General features: G+C 41.3%; 1 protein-coding gene across 1 annotated transcript in view; it reads left to right on the plus strand.

Annotated features, from left to right (window-relative positions):
- Positions 1-2,724: 2,724 nt before the first annotated feature.
- The window catches only part of RBP3 (retinol binding protein 3), a 30,332-nt gene continuing 6,335 nt past the window's right edge, over positions 2,725-26,721 (plus strand). Inside the window, exons 1-2 of the mRNA XM_077454768.1 lie at positions 2,725-5,769; positions 16,444-16,634. Coding sequence (XP_077310894.1) covers positions 2,770-5,769; positions 16,444-16,634 — 3,191 coding nt within the window. The 5' untranslated portion in view covers positions 2,725-2,769. The remainder of the gene's footprint in view (positions 5,770-16,443; positions 16,635-26,721) is intronic.

The raw sequence follows: 26,721 nt of genomic DNA on the forward strand, positions 1-26,721 counted from the left end.
CTTTTTGGCCCAGGAGGCCATGGTTCACCACCCTCCTACAACTGAGCACAGCAGACACTCTCGCTCTTCCCCTGTCAGCCGACTTGCTCTTTCAGGGCCAGCTACTACATCCAGATTCGGGGAAGCTGCACTTGATGGCTTGGGGGCTGAGAGGGCTAGGTATCTATATCAGGGCTGCTCCCAGAAGGTAACTGATACCCTGCTCCAGGCCAGAAAACCTACCACCAACTGCACCTACCGCAGGGTCTGGGAGAAGTTTGTTGCCTTCTCTCAGGACCTTGGCCGGGATCTGTCCTCCCTTTCGGCTCCTCTGATCCTAGAGTTCCTGCATTTAGGCTTAGACAAAGGTCTTAGCTTTAGTACTCTGAAAGTTCAGGTGTCAGCTCTATCTGCCCTGACAGGGGTTAAATGGGCTCACGATCCCCTTGTTATGCAATTTCAGAAGGCCTGTCTTAAACTAAAACCACCTAGGAAGCCTTCCTTTCCAACATGGGACCTATCAGTCATCTTAGAGGTACTATCCAAAGAACCCTGTTTTCCGCTGGAAAACATCTCCCTCTGGCACCTGACACTAAAAGTCACCTTCCTGGTCGCAATCACATCAGCGAAGAGAGTTTCAGAGATGCAAGCATTACTGATTAGGGAGCCGTATCTGATCATTCATCCGGACAGGGTAGTTCTAAGACCCTTGGATCACTTTATCCCAAAGGTGGCATCCTCTTTTCACTTCAACCAGGAAATCAACTTGCCAGCCCTAAACACAGACCAGTGCGACCCTCATCCTCTGGATGTAAGGGGCAACATCATAAAATAACTTTCCCTGTCCAAATCCTTTAAAAAGATCGGAGATCCTCTTCATCATTCCCTATGGCCTTAGGATAGGTCAAGCAGCTTCGGCCCAAACCATTGCCTCCTGGTTGGTGAAGGCCTACTTGCTGAGTGAGTTGCAAATTCCTGAAAACCTGAGGGCTCATTCCACCAGAGCAGTGGCCACCTCCTGGGCAGCGTATTGTAGGGTCTCAGCGGAAACCATCTGCAGAGCGGCCACTTGGTCCTCCAGGAACACCTTTATCTCTCACTACAAGGTGGACTCAGCTCAGCTATCAACAGTAGAATTGGGAAAGTCCATTATTCAAGCCAAGTCTTCTATTCCTTGCTAATAAACGTTTACCTTTGCATCTCCCACCCAGTCTGCGAGTTAATCCCCAGAGTGTATGCTGCCATGATGCGACAGGAAACTGGAAAATTGTATACTTACCTTTCTGTAATTTTCCTTTCCTGTCGCATCTTCATGGCAGCATACAATATCCCACCCACAAAGGTGATTCATATATACAGAGAATACCGGGGCGGGGGGCGTATCTTCATCTTATAGCTATGTGGTCCTATCAGCTTGTGGGGGCGGAGTCACAACCCAGAGTGTATGCTGCCATGAAGATGCGACAGGAAAGGAAAATTACGGAAAGGTAAGTATACAATTTTCCGGTTTTGTTTTCTTACATTTTTTTTCTCAATAAAGCACCACTATTTGTTAAAAAAAAAAAAAGAAGAAGAATACGCAGACAGTATACATTTTATGTCTTAATTTTCATTCAAACTTTCAAAAGCTCTGTTAGTCAACTAAATAATACCAAGTAAAATATATCTAAAGACACATTGTTTTAAATTAGCTTTGGATAGAATAGGGAATATTAAAAAAATAGTTTTTATGTATATGTAAAGTGAATCCACTTCTATACTCACGTGCACTTTGCAGTCTCTTTTAGTTCCTACAACAGATATGTAATACGAGGGCCCCCTGAAATCGCATACAAAGTGAACAGATTTCTTAGCCTCCTTTTATATGATTTTGGTAAATCTAAAAGGGATCAAACAGAAATTGTGCAACTAGATTTTACTAGAGTTTACACTTAGTTGACAGCAAAGAACAGGTGTCCCCATTGGAAGAATCCCCATCTGTTCCTGTTCCTTTGACAGCTTTAAATGCTTTATTCCCCCTTTCTTGTAGTCCCCATGACAATGGGTCACCAGGACAAATAGAGAGGGTAAATCTCCATACTGGGGACACAAACAGTAATAAAGATTCCAGCCCTTTCCTATTCCCTACCTAAAATGAAAAAACAAAAATCTATTGTTGGTTAACTATTTTAGTTAACCTTTAAGAACTGTTTCTAACAAACACATGGCACAGTAGAGCCTTATTATAACAGAAGCTGTTCACATTTTATTCCATCACAGTAGCAATCCATCGCACATCCCAAAAATACATAGATTACTGCTCATTTCATAATAGTGGGCTGAGCCATGTAATTCATTCCTTTTTGCCCCAATGGCAAACTGTACATTTAGAGCCACTAGTGTATACAAAGACACCACCTAATATTACAAAGCCGTTTATTCAAAATTACATTCAACTGTTTCTGGCTTATTGGTCATCTGTGCAGTGTATAAAAAACATGGCTTCCATTACCACTGTTTTTTCATTTGTATCCTTATTGCTAGTTATTTTTAAATGTAGCTACAAACTTTCTAAGCTTGACTACCAGTCATATTAAAATGTGCAGTCACAAAACAAAAAAGAGAACAGATGCTCACAGTACAGACAGTAAGGTGTTTTCCCAGAAATACCCTTGTGCTGATGCTTATAGCCTCATTAATGTGATTAAAGGTTTAGCAGAGATAAAAGAGAATTGGCTGTTCTGTGCCCTGCATTTAATTCTCCATTCTCAGGAGCAGCAGACAGAAGAAATTCGGCTGCTCAGGAACAACATGTCTAACAGCTATCGGGCCCTGATCTTTCTACTACTCTTTTATAATGCCTGTTCTAACCCTGTCTTTCAACCATCCTTTTTGCTCGACATGGCCAAAGTACTGTTGGACAATTACTGCTTTCCTGAGAACCTGGTGGGAATGCAAGAGACCATAGAACAGGCAATCAAGAGTGGGGAGATTCTTCATGTTTCTGATCCTTTAACCTTAGCAAGTGTTTTTACAGCTGGGGTACAAAGTTCACTCAATGATCCTCGTCTCATTGTATCTTACGAGCCATCTGCCATTGTGAAGCAAGAGACAGAAATCACCCCAACTCCCGAACAACTGCAATTCCTTGTGGATCATTCCATTAAGTATGAGGTCCTGCCTGGAAACATCGGCTACCTTCGAATTGACTATGTAATTGGCCAAGATGTTGTTCAACAAATTGGTCCCTTTCTTGTGAAGAACATATGGAGCAAACTCATGTCAAGTTCTGCTCTGATTTTGGATCTAAGATACAGTACTCAGGGAAAAGTCTCGGGTATTCCCTTTGTTGTGTCCTACTTGACTGAAGCGCAACCTGTTGTCCATATAGACACCATTTACAACCGCCCTACCAACACCACTACAGAATTACGAACACTTCCAGCCTTGATAGGTAAGAGATACAGTAAAGACAAAGATGTGATAGTGTTAACAAGCAAGTTTACCAAAGGCATTGCAGAGGATGTTGCCTATATTCTTAAACACATAAACAGGGCAATTGTTGTTGGAGAAAGAACAGCAGGTGGATCTTTGGACATACAGAAAATTAAAATTGGACAATCAGATTATTACATCACTGTTCCTGTATCCCGATCAATAAGTCCACTGACTGGACAGAGTTGGGAAGTAGCTGGTGTTTTTCCCTGTGTTGTTGTGAATGCAGAGGATGCACTTAATAAAGCTTTGGCCATTTTCTCTGTTCGCTCCAAAATTCCAAGTGTGCTGCAGCAGCTTAGTGGTATCTTGGGAAACCTCTATGCTTTCTTTGACCGCATCCCAACTTTGTTAAAGCATGTTTCAAACATGGACTATACCTCGGTCATTTCTGAAGAAGATCTTGCAGCAAAACTAAATTATGAGCTTCAGTCAGTGACAGAGGACCCCAGACTGATTATAAGGTCCAAATCTGATACTCCAGTGCTGCCAGAAGCATTCCCATCTCCACAGAATATACCAGATGATGAAAATATTCTTCAAGCTTTAGTCAATAGTGTTTTTAAGGTTAGTATCCTCCCTGGGAACATTGGGTACCTACGATTTGATGAGTTTGCTGATATCACTGTTCTTGGAAAATTAGGGCCTTACATCGTTGACAAAGTTTGGGATCCAATCACAAACACAGAAAATCTCATTATAGACTTGCGTTTTAATACTGGTGGGCCTTCTTCTGCCATTCCCCTACTTTTGTCTTACTTCCACGAGCCAGAGTCTAGGATCCGTCTTTACACTATGTATGACCGTCTATCAAACTCTTCTAAGGAGTTTTATAGCCTTCCTGATCTTCTTGGAAAACGATATGGTGCTCAAAGAGGGGTCTATGTACTGACCAGCCACAGAACTGCTACAGCAGCAGAAGAATTTGCTTATCTTATGCAGTCTTTGAGCAGAGCCACAATCATTGGCGAAATAACATCTGGGACCCTAATGCATTCACAGTTATTAAATCTTGAACTCACTCAGTTGACTGTCACAGTACCTGTGATCAACTTTATAGACAATAATGGTGACTGTTGGCTTGGAGGAGGAGTAGTGCCAGATGCTATTGTTCTAGCAGATGAAGCTTTGGAAAAAGCCAAGGAAATCATTCTATTTCACCCAAAAGTCTCTGCACTGGTGGAGGGCACTGGACTGCTCTTAGAAGTCCACTATGCCATTCCAGAGGTGGCTAATAAAGTCAGTAATGCCCTTAAAAGTAAGTGGTCTGAGGGTGGATACCGATCTGTGGTGGATCTAGAATCTCTGGCTTCTCAGCTTACTTCAGACATTCAAGAAATCTCAGGAGACCATAGACTTCACATATTTTACAGTGACATAGAACCAGAAGTCTTGGAAGACAAGCCTTCCAAAATCCCTTCACCGGAAGAATTAAGCTACATTATTGATGCTTTATTTAAGATTGAAGTTCTGCCAGGAAATGTAGGATATCTGAGATTTGACATGATGGCTGATGCAGAAATAATTAAAGCTATTGGGCCCCAGCTGGTTAGTCTTGTCTGGAATAAGTTGGTTGATACAAGTACCTTAATCATTGACATGAGATTCAACAGCGGGGGTTATTCTACAGCCATACCCATTTTTTGTTCATATTTCTTTGATCCTGAGCCATTACAACACCTTTACACTGTGTATGATCGTAGCACTTCCACAGGTACTGAAATATGGACTTTTCCAGAAGTAGCTGGCCAAAGATATGGGTCATCCAAAGACATTTATATACTCACAAGTCACATGACTGGTTCAGCAGCCGAAGCATTCACAAGATCAATGAAGGATCTAAATCGAGCCACTATTATTGGTGAGCCCACTAGTGGGGTGTCTTTGTCTGTTGGTATATACAATGTAGGGGAAAGTCAGCTTTATGCCTCAATTCCTAATCAAGTGGTGATTAGTTCTGTGACTGGCAAAGTGTGGAGTGTATCAGGGGTTGAACCTCATGTAGTCATTCAAGCCAATGAGGCCATGAATGCTGCTCAACACATAATTAACCTGCGCTCTAAAATTCCTTCCATCATCCAGACTGCTGGAAAACTAGTGGCTGATAACTATGCCTTTGAAGAAAGTGGACCAGAAGTGGCTTCAAAACTTCTCTCTATGGTGGACAAAAAGGACTACAGAACAATTAAGTCTGAAATGGAACTAGCTGAAAAACTCAACTACGATCTACAGACTCTGTCAGGAGATGTTCACCTCAAAGCTATCTATATACCAGAAAACTCAAAGGATCGCATACCAGGAGTTGTGCCGATGCAGGTAATATAAATACTTAAGTGTAATTGCTAAAAATAGGTCTAATTTTTTCAAAAAGTTAGCAAAGTACAGGTAGTTGTTTCTGCAGGGAAGGCAAGTTTAATCGTATTATATTTCAAAGCTTAGTCCAATAGAAAAAATTTCATTTGTGTTTTCATTTTCATCCTCAAAACATTGCTTCATGTTATTTTGATTGTAAAAAAACTACGTGTCTGTTTTCCTCACCGGTTATTCTATCTGCCTAGTGCCTAGCATACAAATGGCAAAAGGACATCACCAGATTTCTCATGTGAGTTAGAATCTGTGTTGATAGGCAAGGGGCTTATGTTGATAGGCAAATGCAGCTTGCTTTCAGAGGCATTCACCTTGTATTTGGGATCAGTGTGAGGCCGGGTTCACACTATAACCCGCTGCGGATTGCGCGGGAGCGCTGTACGTCCCTTTTCCCCGTTTCAGGGACAAATCAGGGCCGATTCTATGCCCTGAAACTGAGCCAAAGTCACACAGCATTTTTGTGCAGTGCCCTCTGCATCCGCAATGGAGATATGTGAGCCAGTCACATTGCATGCTATGTGAATTGGATGCGGAGAAAACTGGCCTTAGAGTTTATTCACTGATGTGTTGACCTCTTCTAAGCTGTTTCATGGTTCTTTTGCATCTCCTTAAATTGTATTGGGAGAAATGCAGATCTGATGACAACAAACATCTATTGGCATAGGCCCCTAGAAAGGTGGTTTTTAACAAAAGTGTTTTTATACACTTTTAAATCTGCCACTCATCTGACAGCAATTTTGACAGACAGAAGCACTCAAAAGGAGGGGATTTACTAAAACTGGAACATTTAGAATCTGGTGCAGCTGAGCACAGTAGCCATTCAGCTTGCTCAACTAAGCTTTGGTAATAAAACCTGGAAGCTGAATGGTATCTATGCAGAGCACCATCAGAGTGTAGTTTTAGTAAATCCCCCCATAATCTCCAGAAATGATAAATACAGACACTTAGCGGCTTAATTATGTTGTGAAATAAGGCAGGGAATATAGGTACCACAGTTGTTTTCTTTGTTATTGCTTCCAGACATAAAAGCTTAACTAAATATTAATTTTTCATTACTTTATTGCATTTAGACTGCATACACAGATATAATTGTAGGATATATATATATTTTTTGTTTGTTTTCAACTACAGCAAAGGTTACTATGCCTTGATGATACAAACCACTGGTGTACAGTGTTTCAATCTACAAAGCTCATGCTCCCTAAACAGCACTGTTGTTAATACACTGTGAGTGGGGTGCTGTTAGACTATTGGAGATAGGGACTGTAGAGCTGCAGTATGTAGCTGTAGCAGCAGTCTGCTTTTCCAGCATGCAACCAGCACAGTGGCGTTTTACCCTAGCAACAATACACTTCAATTTATTATGGTTTATGCAGCATTAGTGCTCATTCACACTGGGTGTTTGAGTTTCTCCTCTGAATGCCTTTTACTCCTGGCTGGAAAAAGAAGATTAAAAAATGCACCTAAAGCCACGTATCGCACATGCCTTTAGACACATCAAGCGCTTGAGCGTTTATGGATTGTATGAATGTGCTTGTTAATGTTTTTTTTTTTTTTTTTCTTGATAGTAAACTCCTCTACTAATATACAGTATAGGGACTGCAGAGCTGCAGTATGTAGCTGTAGCAGCAGTCTGCTTTTCCAGCATGCAGCTGGCACAGTGGCATTTTACCCTAGCTACAGCACAATAACATAATCAAAAAAAATTTGAAAACAATACACTTACATTTATTATGGTTTATGCAGCATTAGTGCTCATTCACACTGGGTGTTTGAATTTCTCCTCTGAATACTCCTGGCTGGAAAAAGAAGATTAAAAAATGCATTAAAGCCACGTATTGCACATGCCTTTAGACACATCAAGTGCTTGAGCGTTTATGGATTGCATGACCAGAGTATTCATTTATATTGGCTATTGAAATGAATGAACGCTGAAGCACTAAATGCATTTGCATGTTTTTCAGCCCAAAAGCTCCTCTCCTGAATGTGCTTGTTAATGTTTTTTTTTTTGTTTTGTTTTTCCTGATAGTAAACACTCCTCTTCTAATATACTGTATATGGACACATAGACTAACAAAGGTGCAGTTACAGGCAGAAATAAAAACTCCAAATGCCTGCAAAAGCAGTTTTTTTAAGCCCAGTGTGCATGAGCCCTTACAGTAATAAAAAAAACAAAGATTCAATTGGGCTTTAAAGTGTTAGTTCACTTTTACAGAAAAAATGTAAAGGTGAACACCGGACACCCTTCCCACCTCCATCTTCTCTGGTCCTTGCTGTGCTTATCTCTGCGGTGAGCACCTCCGCAGCCACTCCACTGGTCTGGAGATTAGAAATCTCTGCTCTTCTCCATGCTGTGCTTCTGGTATAGACCAGATTGATTTACTGTGACAGCAGAAGCTCTGCATGGAGAAGAGGGAGAAAAGCAGGAATTTCAAATGCCCAGACCACTAGAGCAGCTGCGGGGGTGCTGACAGCTTGGCAACCCTAGAGTTGAGTACAGAAGGGTCCGAGGGGGGTGGGGTGGGTGTCCAGTGTTAGTTTTTCTGTAAAATTTAAACCATGGAGAAGAAAATCTAGGCTCAGGTGTCACCTGGGTATTACAATCAGTGTGCCTGGACAGTTGAGGTCAGAGACATGACAACTAAATATTGGAAGGACAGGCAAAATTCTTTACAGGAGCAATACATTTGTCTTCCTATTGTATAATGTGGCCATCAGGCTCTCAATAGATTTAATTACATCCAGTCTGGCCAACCAGCATTGCCAATTATTTAAATAAAAAATTCCCATTTATTTCTTTACTCTTTGGCCTCCAGGCTCTGAGCTTACTGGGAGGAAACTCAGAGACATAAAATGAGAGGAAATCTCTCCAAAGGGAAAGCAAATCCCATATTAGGCAGTTGCCACCATAACAGGTGTACCAATTGGAAGATGTACCCTCACCCCCTTTTCCTGTTACAACTCGGAAATGTGGGATTTCTCATAGTTTTCTATTCCAATGATAATAATCACCAGGACAAACAGGATGAATCTTACCAGTGGAGACAGGCAGCAATTCTACATTGACTATAATACTTCCTTAAAGTGGTACTAAACCTACAAAAAACAGCAAGCATACGCACTCTTTTTTGCAGAATGATGTGTCTCTAATGCAATATAAAAAATTTACCTGTCTGTTCTGAGCCTGATTTGATGTAGACATGTGCAGCTTAGTGTACATTTTCAGCACAATGTGGTGTTGCCCAGATGAATGGCTTTCCTGTGTACAGCTGTGAGTCATTTAATCCTCCGGTAACCAAATTTTGTCAGTGCCTGGCGAGGGATCTAAAGGACATCACATGTTTGGAAAGGAGGTAAGTACCTGACATGGGAATTTATAGATAGGCAACTTGATTGATTGATTAGTGGTTCCAAATTAATAATAACTACTACAGTAAGGAGCAGACAAAAAAGACACTCTGCACCTTTCCAAATAACTGTTCTGCTTTATTATTACGCAATTGAAGTTTTTTTTTACACATGATTTTGTAGGTATCACAATATTACAACTGTACATTTATAGTAACAAGGGGCGTAACATAGGTAGACTAATTCTAATCAGGACTTGAAAGAATGCAAACATGTCATGAAAACATTACAAATGCTGTGTGCACAGTGAGGGCAGTGTGCAATACTTACAAAATAGAATACAATTATATACAGAACTTACAAATTTCCTTTACAGGATTAAAGTATTACATTTACATTCACTATACACATTTTAAAGGAAACGTATCAAAAGAGATATATAAGGGTTGTAGTTGCAGATGTTGGCTTTTTCTGGTTTCAATGCTTTCTGACTCACAGATCTGGAAAAAGGATGCAGCAAATAAATCATACGTTTTGCCCTACGTATTGATTGTAGGTTAGTGAAAGTGCTAAAGCCAGAGAATAAGCATGACAGCCAGGCAGAAAGCATTTTCAGGAGACTGGTAACAGCTCTTCAAATATGAAAAATGATGATGCTAAAAGTTCTGTGAACAAAATAACCAAACAGATATGAGTTTTCTATGGTAGAATAGACTTTGCTCTGGTTTGAATTGCAAGGGGGCTTCTGATTGGCTGACTATTGGCGCCAACTGACTCAAAACCCCTCCCTCACTTCTTCTTGGATAGGACAATAACCCACTGATTTTAGTTAGTAGCCTTCGTTATCTAGTGCCTAATTCCTTGCCAAAGGCCTACTAATGACTTTCCAGGCTATTAGCCTTTATATTCATAGTAAAGGAATGTCCACAAAAGATATAGTTTCCATAATTTACTGTTGTTCTTTAAAGATGGCAGTGCAGTGACACATCACATCACATAGACATACTGACAGGTGTCTTCAGAATACATTGCCATAGACAAAAATGAATAATCCATAGAATGCATTGTGAAAGATGCACATTGCACACCACAAATAAGCCATCTTTCCTTTGCATCTCCTCTCTCCTCTCCCTGGGAAATCCACAATGTTGGGACCCTTCTCTATGTATCTGTAGCATTCTGATCTATTTGCCTTTTAAAAAAAAAATAATGCACATCTTTTTGCTCTGACTTGCCCATTAGGCTTTAATGCATTCCACTCACGACTCCCTTCATGTCGTTCCAGAGACAGGACTGCAGCTGTACCTTAAGATTCTGTACCTCTGGGGGTATTAATACTCATGACAGAGAACACCTAGGACACTTTCACACTGAGGCGTTTTAAGGCGAAAAATAGCATCTAAAAAGCGTCTGTAAACTGCCTCTTCTGCAGCCCCAGTGTGAAATCCCGAGTGCTTTCATATTGGGGCGGTAAGCTTGCAGGATGGTAAAAAAAGTTCTGCAAGCGGCATCTTTGGGGCATGGCAGGAGCGGTGTATACACCACTCCTAAATCGCCCCTGCCATTGAAATCAATGGGCAGCAGGGTTAAAAGCGCTAGCGGGGGTTAAAAGCGTGACGCTAGCAGCCAAAAAGCACAGCTAAAACTACAGTAAAGCCCTGCTAAAACTAGCAACACCTTACCGTCAATGCGGTCAGCCTCTCAGTATGAAAGTGGCCTTAGCCTGGCTTAAAAGATCTTTTGTATCTTTCCTTCAGTCCAGTTAGATCATGTATCAAGTCAGGACAACTACAGCTGGCTCTTCTGGATATTAGGCTCTGGCCCTGACCTGTGCCCTGTGCAGGGCCTTTGCAGTAGATGGCTACATTTGCATAGCTTTGGAATGTTTGCCTCTCATGCCCCTGCTCCTCTCCTCCTGGCATTTAGATGGGCACTAACTCCACCCTAGGGTTACAGTCCAGGTTTTGAATCGTGTGTGTGGGTTTCAGACAAGCTGAAAACCAGACACAATTTTCAGAATGGACCATGGGCTCCCCAGGTAACCAAGTACCACAACTGCAGAGGGCATATGGGTGCCCTGCGGACTCTGATGTAAGTGGGAAGTTTGGTGAGCAGAATCCCCCTTTGATCAGAATTCCCCTTTACACCACAGCGTACCCCCTTAAAAATAAAATTTTGCGTGCGTGGCTAAAGTGTTCAGGTTTAGCTTGAAGAAAAGGTGACAACCCTACTCCACCCAATACATCACTACAGGAAGACTTTGTCTAAAAAAAGGCCTAAAACCCATTTAGACAGTTCCCTATTAACACAGTATTTTGAAACAGAGCCACCTACTGGCAGAGTAGCTAACTGCACCTGTTTACAGACTGCTTTTGGTTTATACACTTTTGCTTGCCTTATGTACCCCTTTGTGCTGATTGCACACATACACATATATGCGTCCTCACGGAAGTGGGCTGTTTTTTCTTGGGGCCGCTCCCTTTGTGCTGGGAGCGCGTCGCACAGTGTGCTCCTAGCACAGAGCCCACGGGTCTTGTACTATACGTATTAAAATGAAAGAATAAAAACTAAATTAAAAAATTTAAGAATATAAGGGTCAAAAGTCACAGTCAACATATTTTGCGTAGAATTAAAAAAACAAATGTAATTGTTATCAGTGTGTTTTAGGCAGGATAAAAAAAAATGCAAAATGTGCACCATTGTTTCTGGGCTGTACTACAGGCACAAACAACAACCAAACAACAACCAACATACACATATATGGTATCACTGCAAGCATCAGGAGCTATTTTACTATTTTGAGCAAAATTTCCTTTTTATAATAATAATAAAGAAAAAAATTCACCAGCTCAGAGGTGGAGAATCGGGGCATGAAGGGGGAATCCCGGGGGATCTGAAGGGGAAGGAGGAAGATTCTTAACTGCCTTCTACCTCGTTCAGACCCCCCAACACTGTAACCATGTCCCCCTGTCATATTTATGTGTATGTGTATATATATATATATATATATATATATATATATATATATAATGTGTGTGAATATACATGTATATATAATGTGTGTGTGTGTGCATACATATATATATATATATATATATATATATATATATATATATATATATATATAAAATCAAGGCAGGACTTGAGTCACTTTCGGGCCCTACCTTCTATACATTACCGTATTTACGACATATAATACGCACCAGCGTATAGCATGCACCTTAAATTTAGGAGGGAATTTTAAGGGAAAAAACTTTTAGGAGGGAAGTTTAAGGAAAAAACGTTTAAACGTTTAAATGACTAGTGTCCAGTGTCATTGCAGCCTTGTCAGTGTCATTTGCAGCCTTGTCAGTGTAGCCTTGTCATTTGCAGCCTTGCCCTAGTGTTATTTGCAGCCTTGTCATTTTCAGCCTTGTCATTGCAGTCTTGAAGTTTAAAAATGTCACCGCCGAGATACAGAGTCCTGTGTATCTTGGCGGCTCTCGGTTCCTCTCGGCAGCTCTCGGGTCCTCTTAGCAGCTCTAGGCGGCTCTCTGGTCCTCTCAGCAGCTCTCAGGTCCTCTCGGCGGCTCTCGGGTCCTCTCAGCGGCTCTCGGGTCCTCTCGCAGTCCTGAGTGGAGCCGAGAGTAGCCAAGCGTACTCGGCTCGGCTCACAGTCACGCCCAGTCCCTGTGTTATGTCCATCATGGGGCGGGACTGGGCGTGACTGTGAGCAGAGCCGAGCCCAGTACACTTGGCTATGTATCTCAGATGGGCCCGTGGGGGCCCCTTATTGGGTGGGGTCCATGGACTTGAGCCCAGTCAAGCCCAATGGTAAGTCCGGCCCTGTATATAATGTAGAGGGACTTGTTATTTTATTAACATTAACCATGCCGTTTGTCAGTGTACTGAGCGGTGATAATTTATCACTGCTTAGTAAACTGACATCTCAGTGTTTCTGTGAATTTCTGGTACTGTAATCTTGTAAAGTCTCATGAGATTCTAGTATCAGGGGCCGTTCTCCAGTGTTGGAAGCATTTGTAGATCGCATCACTCCTCCAAAGGTGAAGCAATCTACTCTGCTTCATAAACAGGCACAGAGAGGAGAAGGATCTCCTCTGTGAATGCCGGAGAATGAAGTAGTGAATAGATTTCACTGTTTCATAAACGGACACCTTATGCCACGTACACATGATTGCACGTTCCGACAACAATATCCATGGGATTTTTTCCGACGCATGTTGGCTCAAACTTGTCTTGCATACACACGGTCACACAATGTTGTTGGAAATTCCAAAAGTCAAGAACGTGGTGACGTATGACGAGCTGAGAAAATTGAAGTTCAATAGCCAGTGTGGCTCTTCTGCTTGATTCTGAGCATGCGTGGAACTTTGTACGTCGGAATTGTGTACACACTATCGGAATTTCTGACAACGGATTTTGTTGTCGGAAAATTTGAGATCCAGATCTCAAATTTTGTGTGTCAGAAATTCCGATGGAAAATGTCCGATGGAGCCTACACACGGTTGGAATTTACGACAAAAAGCTCCCATCGAACATTTTCCGTTGGAAAATCCGACCATGTGTATGGGGCATTAGTCTGATCATGCCTTTTTCTGCACTGGGGCAGGGCTTTAAATAAAGAGAATAATGGTGAGCACAGCAGTAACATCACCAAATATGACCCTAAAGCTGGCCATAGATGGATCGAAATTTAACTGGTTCAACAAGGACCTGACACATTTTGATCCTTCTATGGCTGTTTCTGTTTAGGAGAATAATAATAATAATAATTGCCTTTTCTCGAATGGGACTGTTGGAAATTTTTCTTTCAATCAAGGTCTGCAGCCAGGGGTGATATGTGTATTCTGACAGTGGGGACCCCTCTGTCAGAATACAATAACACTGTGGGTGGGAGGATGCCTGCTGGCTGATTGTAAAAAAAAATCCATGTGCAGCTTGAAGCTGGCCAAACATAGTCAGTTTTTTTTATTTATTCATTCATTCATTCTTTCATTCAACCAGCACATAAAAAAGTAATTGGAAAAAAATCCTATGTGTATGGCTTTGTGTTCGAACAGCAGCAGCCACTGCTTTCAGGGTACACTGATTGGAGCCTTTAGCATTAAAGTGTAACTACAAGCTAAACCTATCCCATCACCAAAACAGGAAATAAGAGGAAATCCCTTCAAAGTGAGGAATCCTGGTGTATCACCAGGGTAACCAGAACTAGTGTCCCCATTGGAAGATTTCCCCTTTATTAGTGTTCTGATGTCAACCAAAAATGTGGTTGTGATTTTTGTTTTACTTTTGATGGTAATGGTCAAATAGACAGGGTGAATCTCCCTAAGCCCTTGTACACACGGTCGGAGATTCCGACGGAAGGTGTCCTATCGGACCGTTTTGTTGGATATTCCGACTGTGTGTGGTCTGCATCGAACTGTTTCCGTCGGGAATATCCGACAGACCAAGTTTTCCAACTTGCTGGTAAAATTTTCAGACAAAATGCTCCTATCGGACATACTCCGATCATGTGTAGCCTACTCCGGCGGACAAAGTGCCACGCATGCTCAGATCAAATTCCTAGACCAAAGCAATTGGCTACTAGCCTGAACGTAGTCCCGTCTAACGAAATAACGTCATCACGTTATGTACAATCGGATTTTCCGACAACTTAGTCCGACCGTGTGTATGCAACATCACTTCCGGACCTCTTCCGGAATGAATCCGTCAGAATTACTCAGACGGATTTGGTAGTCGGAATCTCCGACTGTGTGTACAAGGGCTAACAGGGGCACATACAACGATAAAAACTGTCAGGTATTCGAATCCCTCTCCACTGTATACAATTCTAAAAACAAAAATTGCCTTTAGTTACCCTTTAAAGCAGGGTTGGTCCAACCATAAGGGGCGCTTCCCCTATCCTAATCTACATGCGGGGGGCCGGACACATGGATTCCAATATTTTTTTTTTTTTTTTAAGCACATGATTAGAGCTGGAGGCTCTAATTGGCTTAAAAAAAGGGTGGGCTCAGGCGCATAGCATTGCGCCCTGGGCCCACCCAGTTGTGTGACAATAGGGAATTATTATTCGCTATTGTCTTCTTGTTTCTACTCCTGGACAATTATAAAGCAGCTCCTGAGACCCGATTGGCCAGAAATCTTAGAGCAGACCGGGGAGACGAGGCTACGAGCAGAGCAAGAACGATGGGGGCAAGCTCGGCAGCGGTGTGTGGTGGCGACGGTGCGGGATGTGCTGGGACCACTCCGGGGATCAGAGCCATCCCAGGTGGAGGTAGGAGCAGATGGTTTTGGTTGGTGGTGCGAGTGTGGGGGGGTTTGTTTGCCATGCCCCCCCCCCCCCTCAAAATACTGACCACCAGCTGCTACTGCTTTAAAGTGATTGTATAGGTAGAAGGTATTTGATCTTAAAGCTGTATTAAACCCAAAACTATAAATTTATTATATGGCAGCTTACCAATCATTAGATGTGATGACTACACCAGTTTTTTTTTTGTTCTTTGGCTTTTTCCCTCTGTTTCCACCTGGTGAATTGGCCAGTAACACAATGCTTGTAATAGTGAGACACATCTCTGGAGGAATGAGCACAGGGGACACAGCAGCTCACACTTTATAATCAGTTACAGAAAACCGTTTTTTACGTTTGAGATAAATATTTTACATGGCTAAATAAAAGCTGAATATTTTATACACCACTGCCAGTGCTAAGTGGCTTGTTTCTCCCATGTAAGCTGATATATTCTGCTGAAGATCTTGTACTTTTTAAAAACAACAGAATTGTTGGCTGGATCACCAGGTGAAAATAGAAGAATCACATCACATCTAGGAATTAGTAAGCTGCAATATAATAATTTTTGAGGGGTTTAATACCGCTTTAATGCATTTTCTTCATGAAGGTAAAGAAGCTTCTCTGAACAGGACTCCCCCCAGCTGCACAAAATACTTACTGAACCCAATCTCAATCCAGCGCAGTACTAGAGAGCAATAGCCTTCTCCATTGGCCCTTGCTGCTGTCAATCACAGCTAGTGAGCAAAGAGTGGGGGTGGGGCCGAGTTGTGCTGTGCATTTCTTTGGACACACTCAGCACAGCTCAGGATCGAGCATACACGGGTGCCCCCATAGCAAGCTGCCCCCAAAACCATTGCACAGAGCAGGTAAGTATAACATATTTTTATTTTTTAATTAACTTTTACAATCACTTTGATATACAGGAATTCTGTTGGTAATTATAGTCAGATTCTTGTTGATTGTTTAAAAGTTTTTCCTTCTTTCAGATCCCCTCTCCTGATATGTTTGAAGATCTTATCAAGTTCTCCTTCCACACAGATGTGTTTAAAAAAAATATTGGTTACATGAGATTTGATATGTTTGCTGACTGCGAACTTCTAAACCAAGTATCAAATCTTCTGGTAGAACACGTATGGAAGAAGGTCGTTAACACAGATGCCTTAATTATCGACATGCGGTAAGGAAATACATAATTTTACAGCTTAAAAAAAGCTACGTGTCCATTGAGGTCAACCAAAAAAGTAAAGTCTAATGCCCCATACACACGGTCGGAGTTTCCAACAACAAAACCGAGTATTTTTGTTTGAAGGATGTTGGCTCCAACTTGGCTTGCATACACACGGTCACACAAATGTTGGCCAACAATTACAAACGTAGTGACGTACAAGATGTACGTGATATCTCCATTACGAACGCTAGTTTTACAAGACCGAGCACTTCTGGCTCATACTTGATTCCGAGCATGCGTGGACTTTTGGTCGATGGACTTGTGTACACGCAATTGGAAATTTGAGAACCTGATAGCCAACATTTGTTAGCCAAAAGTCCGACAACAAATGTTCAATGGAGCATACACACTGTCAGACTTTCCGCCAAAAAGCTCACATCCAACATTTGTTGTTAGAAAATCCAATCGTGTGTATGCGGCACACGTCCAGATTTAATTTAACTTTAAATACAAGGACTATACCAAAAGTACTGCAAAAGTGGGCATAACCCTTCAATTAACGTACAAAGGTTGTTCACACCTGTTGGTAACTCTTCGCCCCTGTACACACGTTCGGAGATTTCCACAACCAAATCCGTCGGATTTTGCCCATCGGATTTTGTCCCTCGGATCTTGTCGAAACTGTTGCATACACACGGTCGGACAAAGTTGGCGAAAAATCCGATCTTTCAGAACGTGATGACGTAATTTCGTTAAGATGGAACTACATTCAGGCTAGTAGCCAATAGCTTTGATGTAGGAATTTGATCTGAGCATGCGTGGCACTTGGTCCGATCAAAATTCTCTACACATGATCGGAGTATGTCCGATCGGCCCAGTTGGTCGGGAAATATTTCCAACATGTTGGAATATTGGGTCCGACGGATATTCCGACAGAATCAGTCCGATGCATACCACACACAGTCGGATTATCCGACGACACGGTCCGATAGGACACATTCCGACGGATTCTCCGACCATGTGTACAAGGGCTTCCTCTATAGTAAATCTTCCAGAGCAATGTGCCCTCACTGAGTTCTTGACAAAGGAGGGATGCAGGCTGTCCGACATTGATGGTTTCCCATTGCGTGGTTTGTCTTCAATACTGGTTTCCCCTCCTTAAATTGTCTTCATCCATCTTTGCACATTGCTTTTGTCAATGTGTCCTCTCCGCAAACATTCTGTAGTCTTCTGCCGGCACATTGCTTCTGCTTAGAATCCCATATTTAACTGCAATGAAAAGAAGAGTTACTATAGAGGAAGGATTACTCTACCAACATGTGAAATTTCAATGACCTATGTGAGTTAACAAAAAAGGTATGCCCACTTTTGCTTTACTTTCTGTTCAGCTCATAGTTGGATTGGACCAAGCTGGTCCAAATAAACTATTTCCTTCGCTAACAGATGGTAAGCTTTGTGTTTAGAGCACTATATAAACTGTATATTATGCAGGCTTCCTCTGAAAGGTGGAGCAGTGCTCAGCCCAACTTGATTTTGTTGCGGGAATGGGACAGGAATTCCCCACCCCACTGTCCAAACACAGCGCTCTATACGGCATGTAGCTCATGCTCCTGTACATACAGTTTATACAGCACTTCCAGTGAGTACATCTGTTAGTGAAAGAAATAGTTTATTGGACCAACTTAGTTAAATGAAACCTTGAGTTCAATTTTAATACCTTGATGAGCTAGAGGTAGGCAAAGAACCAATTCTTGTGAAACATTATTCCAGGTTTTACCACCTCAAGCTGTAAAAATAATTTTTACATGCAGAGGTTAAAACTAAATGTAAACAATTTCTAGCATATGTGTTGTATGTGATTCCTTATCAATACCTTAAATATCCATACAATTATTTGTATCTAAGCGCAAGAGCAAAAGCTTTATATATTATGTCTTTCCACTCCACACGTGATTGTTTCACTTTTTTTCTTTTCTTAAGCTAAATAAATTTTTTGCAATTACACAAAAATACCAATTGTCAGAAATCCAGCAACCTTGTAACAACTTCCTGTGCTCTGAATGGAAACCTGAAAGGATAAGTTCACCTTTTTCTTTTCTAAATTCCAGCCCCCCCATGAACCAATATAGCATTAATGTATTTATTTTTGCAAAAATAAAACAACTTTCCATTTTTTCTACACACACTTACCACACTGGCTTCATGGCTCGATTACTTCTGCCTTACTTCCTGTACAGACTTTAGGTCATGACGCAGAAGGGAGTTGCCCAGCTGAGGGTAGATGATGCAGGGTGTGTGCTAATGAGATCAGCTGGTCAACTCCTTCCTGTGCCATGACCTATAGTCTGTCCAGGAAGTAAGGCAGAAGTAATCGAGCAGTGTTTTGAAACATTCATAAATACAGTGAGGTAAGCGTGTGTAGAATAAATGGAAAGCTGTTTTATTTTTGCAAAAGAAGTACATTAATGCTATATTAGTACATAGAGGAGCTGAGATTTAGAAGAAAAAAAAGGTGAACTTATCCTTTAAACAATGTTATCAGCCTTCTTAGTTCTCTTCTATAAACACCTTTCTCTTATGTAATGGAGAGGGATTACATTGTTCCTCCATAGACATAGTCCAGTGAGTAACAGTTGTCACAACAGGACAAAACATGTGTTTACAGCAGGATTACCAGGTAGAAATAAAGGAAACCAACTGAAAACAAGCAAATGCAGCCACCACATCTAAGGACTGGTAAACGGAAATATATACAACGTTTGGTCCCTGGTTTAGATACACATTTAAAGTTGATCATACAGGCTTGGTGTAACAGGATGGAGATTATTTTTTTTATTTATCTTTTTACATTTGGTTTGCAGTCATCCATTGATATCTTGCTAGTCACTAAAATGTCTATAACAATTAAATATTGTTGTTTAAAAATAACTGTGCTCAGCTTTTTGATAACTCGTGGATGTAAAATACTTCATCCTGATGCTTTATTCACATTTATTTTGTCCAATAACTTCTGGACAATTCTAATTTTAAGTCATTATGCTGCATTTCAATTTTTATTAATCTCATCCTGATTATTTACATAAACACTAGAACGTTCCTTTTTAGAGACCGCTATAGAAGATTTGTAATATATGATATATGCAGTTACTGTCCCAGGATAAGTATGCAACAACAGGAGGCTAAATGAAATTAGAACCGTTTATGCACACACTTATCTCAGTGACTCAAAAATATTGAATGCAAAGGACCAGCATGGCAGCAGCCCGCATAATGTTTTAATGACAGGTTCCCTTAGCCTATGTTCACATTGCTGCGGGTTAGAAATCAATTTCAACCCGGCAATACAGTCTGACTTCAGGGGTAATTATACAAATCGCCCCTCACCCCCTGAAGTCGCCAAAAGTAGTACAGAAACTTCTTTTGGGAATCGGTTCGGCGCTGACTATTTGGACGGTGCCATTGCTGGTAATAGCCATCAAATCGCTCCAATGGGAACCTAGGCTAAAGGCAATTTGCAAGTATTTTGTAATTCCCATTTGTTTGTTTTACCCACCCCACATAGAACGAGCTACAATAAAGATTTTACCTGCTAATCCAATCACTGCAGCATGACCAGACAATTAAAAATAATTTATATGAGCACTGCTCTTTCTGAATAATCAGATTTTACACTGCTAAACTTCAAAAAAGAGTAACAGGTTTACAATTTTGCTTGCAAAGCAGATTTGATACTGTACTAGAAATTACCTTAATCATGTTGAAATATGAATTTATTATCAGAAAGCAACAACAATCTACAAACTGTGACCCGAGGGCCAGATGTGGCCCTTTGCTTACTTTTATGTGGCCCTTGGGGCACTATTTTCATCCACTGCTACCAGCAATAGGACATTATTCCTCCCACTGACACCAATGATGGGGCACAATTCCTCCTACTGACACCAACGATGGGGCACAATTCCTCCCACTGATACTAACAATGGGGCACAATTCCTCCTACTGACACCAATGATGGGGCACAATTCCTCCCACTGATACTAACGATGGGGCACAATTCCTCCTACTGACACCAACAATGGGGCACAATTCCTCCCACTGACATCAATGATGGGGCATGGTTTATTCCCGCAGATGTCGGGACCTTTTCTACTCTCATTGACCACAGTCCGACCCCCTTAAGTCTGAAGGACTGGCCCTTTGTCTAGAAAGTTTGAAGACCCCTGGTTTAGAGCAGTCATACAACTGAATTGCATGCAAGGCTGAATTAAATGCTGACTACTGTAGAGCAGCCATTGGGGTTAATTTACTAAAGGCAAAACGTTTGTGCACTGCAAGTGTAGTTGCTCTAGATCGGAGGGGAAAATCGGAAATAAAGGAAGGCTCTGCTGGCAAGCAAAAACGCTATTTTTGTTATTTTGTTATTTGCTTGCATGTTCCCCTCAGATCTAGAGCAACTGCACTTGCATTGCACTTGCAAGTACCCTTGCAGGGCACAGACAATTTGCCTTTAGTAAATCGACCCCTCTAGAAAAGTCCATGAAGTAACTGTTAGGTCTCATTAGCATGAACAGTAAGTTAAAAAACCTTCTGCATGCAGCACCCCCCCAGCCCTCCCAAATACATATCTGAGCCCGATCTCAATCCAGCAATGTACAGGCAGTGCAAGGTGCTTGCTATAGGGGCACTCGGTGGGGGGTGAGGAGCCAGGAGCGCCTGAGAAGAGGAGGATCAAGGCTGCTCTGCGTAAAACCATAACACAGGTAAGTATGACATGTTTTGTTATTTTAATGAAAAGAAAAAACATACAAATCCTTACAATCACTTTAAGATATAGGAATAATCAAAAGAATAAGGCCCCTTTCACACATGTGGACAGTATGTCTGTATCCGTTTGTGGATGAAATACGGACATACATGCATCCCTATGGGATAGCGGGTGTCTGCGGATGAACATCCGCAGACACCCGCTATTGTCCGCCTCCGCTATGGTCCGATTCTGCAGATGGAGAAAAATCCTATTTTTCTATCCGTCTGCAGAGCGGATCGGATGAACATGGACAGACGTTCCGTGCTCATCCGATCCCCATAGAAGAGAGCAGAGAGCTGACAGGGCGGTCCCTGCACAGTGTGCGGAGACCACCCTGTCCGCCGCCGGCTCAGCGGGGACAACGGATCGATCCCCGCTGAGCAAGCGGATCATCACGGGGCGGATCATTACTGATCCGCCCCGTGTGAAAGGGGCCTAAGGAATGTGGTGTACGAAGGCATGGGACACCTAGGACTGCTCTATATGACTAAATCCTTTTCACTAAGAATAATTAATTTAATCTAATAATAAAAATATGGCCAAAAAAGAATCATAAACAGTAAAAATGTGTTCCCTCACATTGGTGGTCAGTTGGGTAAAGCCTACTTATATTCATGTTTTTTGGTAAACATGTATAGTCAGTGGGAAAGGGTCCCTTGGATTGGTGGTTAGTGGGAGAAGGACCTAGGGCATAACATTAGTGTCCACTGGCAGAAGAACCTCTGACATAGGTGGTCAGTGGGAAAAAATTCTCTTTACATTAGCACTCATTGGGAAGAGTTCCCCGTTCAATGCAGAGAATACCTCCACTACCCGAAGATAGCTAAACAGATCATTGGTGTGGTTACTTTTCCGAAGTTAGAAATTGCTCATTGCTCTACTGCAGAAAGAACTCTGAATGAAACGCTGGTTGAAAAAGACTAGGTAGACTAGACAGTATAATGCATGACAAACTATTGCCTGGGAGAGTTTCAATGTATCCAGGTCTTGGCATATCTAGTAGTAGTTAGTCACATTCAGCTAAACATGTCCAAGCAACTTATTCAGTGTTAATGAGCGTCAGAAAAATACAGCAAGGTATTTAAGGTATAGGCGCACAGATAGTACACTAATCCAATCACCTGTTATTGTCCAAGAACAGGACAAGAGATGTGAAAATTGAGCAACCATCTTGTTCTAGTTATAAAATCCAATCCTTGGTGTCAGGAATATTTCATAGATGTTAATCCTTCAGTTGTGAATTGTTGTCAAAATACAGGTGTAGAGATATTATCCACTTAAGGTCTGCCCTACAGCAGTTTTACTGCTACAGAGCGGCATCTCTGTGCTGGATCACGTATATATACGTGATCCAGCTCTTCCGGGTAGGGGGTGCACATGCGCGCCGCCAGCAGCTTACTCCCGCTGTGATCACATACAGCAGAAGTCGAGCGGCGGTTGCCAGCAGACCTTGAAATCATCAAACAGAGAGGCAGAGCAGCAGTCTGCCTACGGTATCTCACAAAAGTGAGTACACCCCTCACATTTTTGTAAATATTTTATCTTTAATCTTATCAACACTGAAGAAATTACGCTTTGCTATAATGTAAAGTAGTGAGTGTACAGCTTGTATAACAGTGTAAATTTGCTGTCCCCTCAAAATATGTCAACACAGATTAATGTCTAAACTGCTGGCAACAAAAGGGAGTAAACCCCTTAGTGAAAATGTCAAAATTGGGCCCAGTTAGCCATTTTCCGTCCCCCGGTGTCATGTAACTCATTTGTGTTACAAGGTCTCAGGTGTGAATGGAGAGCAGGTGTGTTCATTTTGGTTTTATCACTCTCACACTCTCATACTGGTCACTGGAAGTTCAATATGGCACCTCATGGCAAAGAACTCGTTGAGGATCTGAAAAAAAGAATTGTTGCTATACATAAAGATGGCCTAGGCTATAAGAAGATTGCCAAGACCCCGAAACTGAGCGGCAGCACGGTGGCCAAGACCATTTTAAGCGGTTTAGCAGGACAGGTTCCACTCAGAACAGGCCTTGCCACGATCGACCAAAGAAGTTGAGTGCACATGCTCAGCGTCATATCCAGAGGTTGTCTTTGGGAAATAGATGTATGAGTGCTGCCAGCATTGCTACAGAGGTTGAAGGGGTTGGGGGACAGTCAGTGCTTAGACCATATGCTGCACATTGCATCAAATTGGTCTGCATGGCTGTCGTCTCAAAAGGAAGTCTCTTCTAAAGATGATGCACAAGAAAGTCTGCAACAATTTGCTGAAGACAAGCAGACTAAGGACATGGATTACTGGAACCATGCCCTGTGGTTGGATGAGACCAAGATAAACTTAATTGGTTCAGATGGTGTCGTGCGTGTGTCGCGGCAACCAGGTGAGGAGTACAAATCAAGTGTGTCTTGCCTACAGTCAAGCATGCTGGTGGGAGTGTCATGGTCTGGGGTTGCATGAGTGCTGCCAGCACTGGGGAGCTACAGTTCATTGAGGTAACCATGAATGGAAACATGTACTGTGACATACTGAAGCAGAGCATGATCCCATCCATTCGGAGACTGGGCTGCAGAGCAGTATTCTAATATGATAACGACCCCAAACACACCTCCAATATGACCACTGCCTTGCTTAAGAAGCTATTGAGCATCTGTGGGGCATTGTTAAATGGAAGGTGGAGGAGCGCAAGGTCTCTAACATCCACCAGCTCCGTGATGTCGTCATAGAGGAGTTGAAGACAACTCCAGTGGCAACCTGTGAAGCTCTGGTGAACTCCATGCCCAAGAGGGTTAAGGCAGTGCTGGGAAATAATGGTGACAACACAAAATATTGACACTTTGGGCCCAATTTGGACGTTTTCACTTAGACCCCTTTCACACTGTAGCACGGCAACCTTAGCGGTAAAGCGCCGCTAGACTTAGCAGCACTTTACCGTCATTTTTAATAGCACTTTTTGGCCTCCAGTGGGGCGATTTTAACCCTTGCTAGTAGTCGAATAAAGGGTTAAGGGATTTTTTTTTTACAAAAAAAAAAATGTGTAAAAATACATTGGCCTTTTTTTCAAATTTTTTATTGGAAAAGTTTTAAAGAAGAAAGTAATATTGTTTTTTTTTTCAAAATTGTCGGCCTTTTTTGATCAAATGACCCCAAAAGAAAGCTCAATTTGTGGGGAAAAAAAGGACACAAATTTTGCTATTGCCAGTTAAAATAATGCAGTGCCATATTTCAAAATATAGCCTGGTCATGCAGGGGGGTAAATCTTCAGGAAGACAAGTGGTAAAATGGTGTCGAAGGCCCTCACCTCTGTTCAAAGATGGTTGTTAAAGTTTGATGTAGATGGCCTCTTTTATTCCTCTTGTGAACCAATCGTTAAAATGCACACCACACTGTCCTCAAAAGATGTAGGAAAACTTCTGAGTCTCAATCTGTAGAAATTACTCTCCCTTGGTGACTGCTTTGTCTCCCCAATGTGTTTATATTTTTCACTACGCTGCATGGTATATATTAGGTTACTTTGCTTGTGCTTGGGTGTTGCGTCTTTTGGATGCCCAAACTACTGTATTGTACATTTATTGCTAAAACCAAAAATATTTTAGTATTGGTTGAAGGCTGTAAGTTGGGTGTCCCTTTTGGACAGCCTTGCCACTTCTGGGTGTGTCAATCTTTCACCATTGAATTCTCCTTTGTATTAATTAACAGAGCAAATCATTGAGGAGGAGCATTTAATGGAGACACCAAGCAGCTAGTGATCTGAAATCTCTGCATGTACCCTAAAATAAAATAATAATTTAGAAGGACTTATTTTATTTATTTTTTATACTTTTTATTAGTTCAAGATTATAGGGGAAAGAAAATGCAATATGTTATACATAAAATAAATACGTTAAAATGATAACATACATGAAAATACTGGGACTACTGCTGTAGCACTGTTTTTATGGATTAAGCGCTTGATTTCTTTGGTTACATGTGAGTTCATTACTTTTTTATTAAATTTTTTTCTCTTAAACGGATTTACACTATTGTGGCTCCTTATTTTTCCTTTGTATGAGTTCAACATTTTGAGCTGGAGTATACTGATGTGGATTTAACAACTAGTTGGGACAACTTTATGAGGAGTCTGAGTTGATACTTCCTTGAAAATCTACACCTGCAAATTTTGGCTTCTAAGTCATAAGCTTGTATGATCCTTCGAATATAGATTCGTTTGGATCCATACTATCCGGTAAGCCTTTAATTCTAAAGGTGACGGGAACATCACAGGGTGCCTGCATGCTAGTCTCATTTAAGAAGGTGGATGGTGACCTGTATTTCACGTTTGGACTGGATCAACTCCTCACATAGAGACTTTTAATTTATTTTTATTCGTTTGGACTGTATTTTTTATTTCTATGCAAGTTTTCAAGAATTGTCACACTTAAGGTGTTTTGGTTAAACTGTATGATGATGCACTAACTAGACTATTCATAACTTTGTTAAGCGCTACACTTTGGTTTGGTATATGAAAATACAAAATATACATATGAATAATGACTAGGGTAAATCATATATATAAATTTGTGGATAAAATAAATGAGAAATTAACTGGAACAATAAGGTACAAGCTGTATGCAAAGGATGGGAGGAAAGAAATATCAAGATAAGGGTCACTAATATGCATCTCTAAAAACAAAACAAAACAAAAAAAACGTTATTAGTGATAGGGATATATCAAAGTTTGGAGGAAGAAGAGATGAAATCCAAGGGGACTATATATTTTCATATTTGTGGGAACTGTCACAAGTGAGAATTGCAGCAAGTTTTTCATAGTTTTCGACACATACATATGTGTCAAGTTTTAAACATATACCACATTGTTTTATTTGTAACCAATGTAGAGTTTGGTAAGGAGGACCACCAGGCTTTGGCTAAAGTTTATTTGGCAGCAGTGAATACAAATATTAGAAGGTGTAATTGATTATTGGTGTAACCTTTTGGTTTGATATTTAGTAAAGCCTCTTTTGGATTTTTGTTTAGTCTTTTTCCAAATAGGGTATAGATTATTTAGTAAATGCCTGTCCAAAACTGCTTAATTTTGGGACATTCCCACATGGAGGATGGTACCAACATTTAAACAGCCCTGAAGACATTTTTCAGAGATTGTAGGTTTCATTTTAGCTAAACGTTGGGGGACCATATACCACCTCATAATAGTCTATAATTGGATTCTATTGCAGCAGTATTGATGAAAAAATGGGCTTTGGTGTGCCAGATATGACACCAATATTTCTCTTCTACGGGTTCACCTATATCGCTTT

Source organism: Lithobates pipiens, unplaced genomic scaffold (genome assembly GCF_037356315.1).
Source record: "Lithobates pipiens isolate NorthernLeopardFrog02 unplaced genomic scaffold, aLitPip1_a1.2 Scaffold_25, whole genome shotgun sequence".
Lineage (NCBI taxonomy): Eukaryota > Metazoa > Chordata > Amphibia > Anura > Ranidae > Lithobates > Lithobates pipiens.